Raw genomic sequence first — 8,931 nt, 5'->3', positions numbered from 1 at the left:
ACTGAAGGATTCTGTCACTGAAGACTCCGTTTGAATGGACACCGGGCTCAGATGAAGACTTGTCTATCTGACTCATTATTCAGGTGAGTCTATTACTTTTATTTGCTCTTACTCCATGATATCTTTGTGCACAGTTTTGAATTATTTTTCAGACTGAAAAAGCAGTTAGTAACGGTATGATTTTTCAGATTCGGAGCACCTTAGGTGTTGATATCGTGCAGACTTATAAAGTTGCATGTTTGTAAGTTCATTTTTTATTTCTTTCCCTATTTTTTTTATTTATTGTCTGTTTTACATGTTTTCTGTGCAGCTGCTTTGCAACTGTGCAAATTGTATAACATGCTATATAAATCAACTTATTTATATATTTGTTTTATAATTTTTTTGTAGTAAATCCTCATTACCAACTGTTCCTTTTATCAGATTTAGTTCCTGTTAGGAAACACGTTCCATGTGTTTCAATATGAATATATGATGAATACATTCTTAACATAATTTATCTTAACATAATTCTTGGAAAAATGTTAGATAATATATAATCACCGAAGGTGTAAAGTCACATCTACTGATGTTATTACATCCAGCTTGTCAAAGTGTGTGCATGTGTCTGCGCTTTTGTTTTAAAGTGACACACACTTGAGAAACTCATTGACCTTTGACCTCATGGGTGCCACCAAGCTTCCCCATGCTTCTCCTTCCCCGTCCGCTAAAGACACATCACCAACGAACACCCTGGTCACCACGGATATAGTGGTGCTGGTCATCTACTTCATCTTGATCCTGGCTGTGGGATTATGGGTAAGCTTTTTTCATCACAGGATGCACAACCAGGGGCGTGTTTACCATTTTGGGGGACCTAAGCAAAGTCAAGACCTGAGGCCCCCCACAACACTTTGGTTTGAATTGCACAGCAGTATTGAGTACACGGAATTATACATATGTAGACATATATACATACAAATATAAACTGGATTTATTTTATGTTGAACCACATAACAGCACAAAATTCTCTACAGTTTGTTATAAGAATAAACCTTGTCGGTTTTGGGATGAAAAAGTGTCCTTTGTTTTATTCAGAATAATACAGAATGCTTTTAGCTACAGTATAAGAAAGTAAAAGGTGCAAGATTATTCTTTTCCTGCTTCTTTTCATAGCATTTTGTTTGCGATTTTCGTAAAATTAGTATTAGATTTCTTTTCTTTTGCTTTCTTTCGTTTTTGAGCACCGCATTTGTACGTGCGCTTCATTGCGTATATCAAATGATTTTACAGCTTGTAGCCACTAGGGGGCCCTAAGCTTGCGGGGCCCTACGCATTTGCGTGGTGGTTAACAACGCTACTATGCACAACTACAGTATATCATGGAATGTCTTTTTCAGATCATGTATAGGTGTATATAGGGTGATTCAAGTATACTCTTTCTCTCATTGTAATAAATAACACAGAGATGTGTTCAGTTAAAGGGGTCATATGGCGTGTATACGTGTTTTCTGTGTTTTTGGTGTGTTATAAGTTGCCCATGCATGTATTAGACACGTAAAATTGCAAAAAAGTGTCGGAACAAAATATGCATTCTATCTAAAAGCGAATGCTCACCCAGACCTGCCCGAAACGCCTTGTATAACCACACTCCCACAAATCTACGTCAGTTTGTGGTATGATTTGACTATGCCTGCCCAAATCTATACGAGGCATTACATACATTTCCGTCACACGCTTGCAGTATTCGACCAAACTGGCCAATCATAGCACACCTTGCTTTTCAGAGCGATGAGCTTTGTAAAAAAATCTGCGCAGCATTTTCCACATAGCCTACCGTTCATGTTTGTATCTCCTCTTTGCCCCGCCTCTCTGAAACGCGTTTTTGAACCTTAAATCGTGTATACACATTACACTACATCTAAAACAAACCATAATATTTGTTTTAGCCGCGTCGTATGACCCCTTTAAGGACAAGAAACACATTAATGTGTTGTCCTTAACCAAATGTGTTGTTTTTAATGATTTTCTTTGTTTCATGCAGTTTGCTAAGTCTGTATCATTCTGTGTAATGGCACAGATACATTTTATAGTGTGATAAATGTTGAAGTATTTTCAGTAGCTGTTTTGTGGCCAAGACTGGAGTTAAGTGTGACAACTAGCCCCAGTCTCATGTATATGTTATCGGAACGTGTCCCATATTTGGCTATACTGCATCTGACACATTCAAAATCTTTTGCTCTCTCAACAGTCAATGTGGAAGACCAAAAGGAGCACAGTAGACGGGTACTTTCTGGCAGGCAAAAACATGACCTGGTGGCCGGTGGGTGAATCTTACAAAAATCTGTCAAAACCATATCAAAAACGTCATCCCAAAATCAAAAGAAATGCATGCAAAATTATAGTTTGCTTAAAGAAAAAAGAAGGGAATTTTAGGTCCATTTACTGTTTTGCAACATGATGTTTTTAACGAAGAAGCGCATTTTCTCCTGATTTGCATATGTTTGGGCAGGTGGGCGCGTCACTTTTTGCCAGTAATGTTGGCAGCGGTCACTTCATTGGACTGGCAGGCTCAGGGGCAGCAGCTGGTATTGGTGCCACTGCTTATGAATGGAACGTGAGCACAGCACTTTTACATTTGAACATTTCTTCCTTGTTCTCGAAAGAAGTCCAAGATTATAAAATAACATGCCGAAGCAGATTACGGTTAATGGCAAAGACGTGAAGTTTAAAGTTTGTAAAGTTTTGGTAAAGTTTAAGTAGCCTTCTATTGTAATGTGGTTAATGTTTATGAAATTAACTTATTCTTGGTTATATTTTATGTAGGGAATGATCATGGTGTTGCTTTTGGGCTGGCTATTTTTGCCCATCTACATTGCATCAAGGGTGAGACGTATTTAATTCTAAAAAAAAATAATGTTTTCTCTTTTATAACCTGTGCTGCACAAAGTTGAGTTTTCTGCACAAGTAAATCATGCTGATTCAGATTGTTGTATTATTTCACAGGTCACAACAATGCCGGAGTATTTACAGAAAAGATTTGGAGGCAAAAGAATACCGTTATTCCTTTGTGTTTTATATCTTTTTATTTACATCTTCACCAAAATATCAGTAAGTGCAATATATGAAATCAACAAAATACAGTCACGAAAAAACGATGACAAGACACATGAAAACTGTGATAAAAATCAAGGTCATCACATGAAAAAAATATATATTTTTAACTTTTTCTAAATACATGTACAAATATTACTGTTGTATTTCTTAAAAGTGAATATGAACCTGTTTTCTTTGCAGTATTTGAGGTCTGAAAGAAAATACAGAGCATCTTTTCTGTTATTTCGACCTGTTTCTCCAGTTTTCATTTTCTGCAAATAAATGCAAATAGAAACAATATCTTTTTGACATTTGGAAGAAATATTGTTGGTAGTTCAGAGAATGAAACAAAAACGATCAATTTACCTACACACATAAATAATAACTTCATAAAACGTATAATCATTTTGATTTTTCTCATTCTCTGTGAAGGTGGACATGTATGCAGGAGCCGTGTTCATCCAGCAGGCTTTCCAGTGGAACATCTACCTCGCCGTGGTTTTGCTTCTGGGCATCACAGCCCTCTACACCATAGCGGGTCTGGATATTTTACTCTTAATATGCTTGAAATACTCTGTTGTGCCGTCTCATGACGGATATAATGGGGTTGCAGGTGGTCTGGCAGCTGTGATCTACACTGATGCAGTTCAGACTGTCATCATGGTAATAGGAGCCTTGATCCTCATGGGCTTCAGTAAGTTACTATGATGCATAGAAGAAATAAAAATAGAAGCAACTGGATTTCATGTTTTCTGTTACTGTGAAGGTTTTTCGGAGGTAGGAGGAATTCAAGCGGTTCTGGACAGGTATCCTCAGGCCATACCCTCCGTCCGAGTCCCCAACACTACCTGCGGGATTCCTCGAGAAGACGCCTTTCATATTTTCCGTCACCCCGTGACCTCTGACCTCCCCTGGCCGGGGGTCATTCTGGGCATGTCTGTGCCCTCCATGTGGTACTGGTGTTCTGACCAGGTGAAGGAGAGCAACACTGTACTTAATGACGCGAAATATAATTAATTCGATAAACACGTGATGTTGTGTTGTTGTCACTGTGTCCAGGTTATAGTCCAGCGCTCGCTGGCTTCTAAAAACATTCTTCATGCTAAAGGAGGATCTTTGCTGGCTGCTTACCTCAAAGTTCTGCCCTTCTTCATGATGGTCCTCCCTGGCATGATAAGCAGGATCCTTTATCCAGGTGACCCCGCCGAAGCGAACACACTTGAAGAACGTCAATGTTAAAGTGACCATGAAATCAAAATTTCTTGTTTTTTCGTGTCATCTAGATGAGGTGGGTTGTGCAGACCCTGACGTGTGTAAGCAGGTGTGTGGGAACCCGGTGGGCTGCTCTGACATCGCTTATGCCAAACTAGTCATGGAACTTCTTCCTGCAGGTATAGATGTACTTCCCTGAGAACGATTCGCCCAAATGTAATTTCATCCCACAATCCTTCAGTCTCCAGTCTTGTTCTTTCACCGCTGCTGTTTTAATGAGCTGTGGGGTGATGTGCTGATTCGGTTCCTGGGTGTTGTTGCAGGTCTGAGGGGTTTGATGATGGCCGTCATGCTGGCCGCTCTCATGTCCTCCTTGACCTCTATATTCAACAGTTCCAGCACTATCTTCACCATGGATCTGTGGAGGTACGTCCGGAGATCTGCTTCTGAGTGGGAGCTCATGATCGTGGGCAGGTAAGTCATGCACAAGATCATTCACAGGAAGTCGAACTTTTGCACATCTAAAAATGTTTCGCACTCGTTTAGTAGCTGTTCTGCATAAAGTGTCGATTAGCGTTTTGTCCTCCCATAAATGAAAAAACCTGGGCCAAAGTTACCCAGTTGTTAAGCTGGGCTGTTTCAACTTCTGTAAAAGTGTGATGGTTTGTGTACATACACTGTAAAAAAACTGAAATTTGCCGTAAAATACGTTTTTCCTGAAAAATTACAGGATACAAGTATAAATAATAAATAGTTTTCCCTGTTTTTTCTTGTAAATTTGCTCTCTTTTCCTGTAATTTTACAGTTTTTGACTGTATTTCAAAAATAAACTGTAAAAAATTAAATCTTGTATAAAAAATTTTAATTTTTTTGTATTTTGGGTTTCTTTAATTAATTTTTAAATTATTTTTTTTTTCCATTTAAATTGTTTTTTTTTCTATCCTTTTTTTTTTCCTTTTTTTTTTTTTTTTTTTCTTTGTTTTTTTCCCTTTGTTTTTTTTTTAACGCGCAGGGTACCCCTTTGACGAGTCGGGAGTGAGAATGTGTTGCGTTTTTCTTGTAAATTTGCATTCTTTTCTGTAATTGTACATTTTTTGATCGTATTTCAAAAATGCATATAAATCTGTAAAAGAAACTGTAAAATTCAGTTAGTGGGAAAATCTATAAAAATGACAGAAAATGATGTTTTTTACAGTGTACAAGTACACTTAAGGAGCAAATTGTATCCTTAGAAGCAGTGTTGGGTGTAACTAGTTACTAAGTAATTAGTTACTATAATTTAATTACTTTTCCCTTGAAAAAGTAAAGTAAGGGATTACTCTTATTTTTCCTGTAATTTAATTACAGTTACTTCTGATGTAATTAAACTAAATACTTTGTTTAATATATGTGTGTGTGCAGAAGAGGAATTGACATCAAAATTCAAAGCCTAACTTCAAAATCCGTGCTTTAATGTATAATTCTCACCTTTGTAATTAATAATAATACTTTATGTAGTTTTATATTATTTATTTGAATGAATTAAAAGAGCCGTTTCATGTCTATCCTTGAATCACTTAACTAATCAAGGTTGATGTAGAATATAGAAAGTAATTAGTAATAAGTAATTAAATACTTTTTGAAGAGAGCAACTTGTACAGTAATCTAATTACATTATCGAATGTGTAATTAGTAACTAGTAATTAATTATTTTTTCAGAGTAACTTACCCAACACTGCTTAGAAGTGAGTGAAATCTAACGTCTGTTTTTTTATGTGAAAGAGTATTCGTGTTGGTGTTAGTGGTGGTGTCAGTGCTGTGGATTCCGCTGGTTCAGGCCAGTCAGGGTGGACAGCTCTTCATCTACATTCAGTCCATCAGCATGTACCTGCAGCCTCCAGTATCTGTGGTCTTCCTCAGTGGATGCTTCTGGAAACGTGCTAATGAGAAGGTAGAGGACAAGAGACTATTCATACAGTGAATATGTTTGAACTTTTGAACACAATGTATTTGTGGTGGTTTAGGGGGCGTTCTGGGGGCTGATACTGGGCATATTGGTGGGATGCATACGGATGATTTTGGACTTTGTGTACCCCACACCAGTCTGCTACGAGAGCGACACCAGACCCGACATCGTCAAATATGTTCACTATTTGTATTTCTCCATCATTCTCACTGTCTTCACACTCATCGTGGTGGTTTGTATTAGTTTGGCTACAGAGGAGCCCAAACCTGAGCAGGTGAAAGAACACACACTACACATAAACATGCATGAGGTTCACATTTTTTTGGGGTTTTGCGATTGTACGGTGATATGTGTTGCATTAAAACCTCAGGGTTTCGTAATTTTGCAGATCAGTCGATTGACGTGGTACACACGTTTTGATCCAGTGAAGATGACTGACGAGGTTGCCATTACAGATCTCTACACAATCGAGACAGACACACAGTACACAAAAGAGATGGAAACCGATGCCCACAAAACAAAAGACGGTACTTTCTCACATGATTTTGGACAAATTCACCCTTACAAAAAGAAGTGTGCTATTACAGCAGTATACTTGTTTTAAACTTAAAATAAGAAATTATTCTTTCAGTCTACCCGTGTACCTACTTTTCAGAAACACATCATTGTGAAATGGCTGTACTCCTAGTTTATTTGACTTAAAAGTACACTTTTAAAAAATAGAAATTTACCACTTTAGTACACTTGCAAGTATACTAGTACTCAATACATGAAGTACACTTAAAGATATATTTAAACTTTGGTTGATAAACTTGATTAAATGAACTTGAAGAATGTTTATTTTTTGTTAGGCCAGTGATCATTCTCAGCATGCATTAGGTTAACCTGTAGGTTTTGCAGTTTATCTCGACTATATTCATTATCTTTATTTCTACAATTTATTTATATTTTTAGTCAGTTTGTATTTCTAGGCAGTTTATATTATAGTCCAGATATCCAGCAGATGGAGACAAACTGCTTTTAAAAAGGAAAAATGTGATATCTGATTCAAATGAAGACATGATATTTAGGCATACAGGGTATTTAAAGGAACAGTTCACCCAAAAATGAAACTTCTGTCTTCATTTACTACCCTCAAGTTGTTCCAAATCTGTATAAATGTCTTTGTTCTGATTAACACGGAAAGATATTTGAAACAATGCTTGTAACCAAACAGTTCTTTGCCAACATTGACTACCATAGTGGAAAAATGCCTTTGTTCTGTTGAACACAAGAGAAGATATTTTGAAGAATGTAGAAAAGCAAACAGTTCCGGGGCACTTTTGACGACCATTGTCATTTTTCCTTCTAGTCAATGGTGGCCAAAAACCGTTCGGTTACAAGCATTCTTCCAGAATTTTCATTTTTGGGTAAACGGTCCCTTTAAGTATCTGGACATTAAATTCACGCTAAAAATATCTGAAAGTCATTACCTTAGACAAAAGTGGCCCTTTCGGAGTCGTTTTTATGATCATTTTTTGAACCATCTGTTATCAAGGTGACTTGCTGGATATATTTAAGTTCGCACAGGTGTGCCAGCAGAATAACCACAGGTGCAGTTCATCACATAACTAGTTGAGTTAAAGTAGAGCACAATACTTTGTTTTGAACACTACATCTATTGTTTTGGACTTGAAAAACATTTCTTTTTGTGAAACAATTTGTTTCAGGACTGCCGTTTTTAACTTTCACTTATTCTGATATTTTGGTTGTCTAATGCAATCACATATCTGGGTCACTGACCCTAGAACCCAAAGCCTTGCACATGCATATTCATGCAGGTCAGAATTGAGTTTTCTGTGTAATTCTGAGCACAGTTTTTCTCAGCAGACTTCTGCGGTACTGAGCCCGATGAGAAGAGTTCATCGAAGCTGAAATCTGCTTTGTTATGGATCTGTGGAATGGAGAAGGAAAAGGGAGAGAAACCCACAAGCCCTCCTCCAGACACGCCGGTGTGCTCGCTCAATGAAGACCCCTGCATGAGTCACCTGTTAAACGCAAACCTGATCGTCTGTCTGTCTGTGGCTGTGTTTCTCATTGCTTACTGGGCCTAGCCTCATGTTTTTGATCACGTATGGAAGTGAATCTCATCAAACCCTGTGCAGCTCATGAAAAAAACAGAGCTGGTTTAAGAAGATACGATTTTCTGCAAAATATTCAATACAATATTTGTACATATCTTTAAGGAAAATGGCCATTAAATCCTTTTGGATTTTTAAAGCAATGCTCTTGACAAGTTTTGTGAAAGTCACCATCACAGATTTACATATTTATTTATCAACAATCAGTTTGTACTTTTTTGATAAATTACTGTTTCGGTACTGTGATGTTAAAATGCAACTGACACTGTTCATCGGTTTTGTTCATTCCAAGTGGTAACTTATTGCTGCGATAAATACAATTTTCTTTTAGAACTGACTCCATAATGTTTCTATAATCGTTTAGCATTTTATTAGATATAGAATTATAAAAAAGCGTCTGTGTTGAAAAGAACAGGATTTGTGCACAAGAAAAACAGAAATCAATATGTACACTTAAGTAGAGGTAACATATGCACAGAAATAGATACACAGAGAGACAAATGACTTTGGGCTTTCTAGCTGCATGTTTCCTGAGCTCAGTGGCTCTTTAAACCTTTGTGTTCACATTGAAGTTGTCAG

General features: G+C 37.2%; 1 protein-coding gene across 1 annotated transcript; it reads left to right on the top strand.

Annotated features, from left to right (window-relative positions):
• The first annotated feature begins 36 nt into the window (after window positions 1–36).
• Window positions 37–8,398, top strand: slc5a11 (solute carrier family 5 member 11). The gene is made up of 17 exons (XM_057345771.1): window positions 37–83; window positions 189–241; window positions 627–798; window positions 2,231–2,302; window positions 2,492–2,596; window positions 2,806–2,865; window positions 2,986–3,090; window positions 3,508–3,613; window positions 3,689–3,769; window positions 3,842–4,047; window positions 4,135–4,270; window positions 4,359–4,466; window positions 4,611–4,761; window positions 6,049–6,217; window positions 6,291–6,506; window positions 6,621–6,759; window positions 8,102–8,398. The coding sequence occupies exons 3-17, from the start codon at window positions 664–666 to the stop codon at window positions 8,323–8,325; spliced, it is 2,013 nt and encodes a 670-aa protein (XP_057201754.1). The 5' UTR covers window positions 37–83; window positions 189–241; window positions 627–663; the 3' UTR covers window positions 8,326–8,398.
• Window positions 8,399–8,931: the final 533 nt, after the last annotated feature.

The sequence above is a fragment of the Triplophysa rosa genome, linkage group LG11 (genome assembly GCF_024868665.1).
Source record: "Triplophysa rosa linkage group LG11, Trosa_1v2, whole genome shotgun sequence".
Taxonomy (NCBI): domain Eukaryota; kingdom Metazoa; phylum Chordata; class Actinopteri; order Cypriniformes; family Nemacheilidae; genus Triplophysa; species Triplophysa rosa.
Note: the sequence above shows the minus strand (reverse complement) of the source record. Positions and strands in the feature narration are given on the sequence as shown.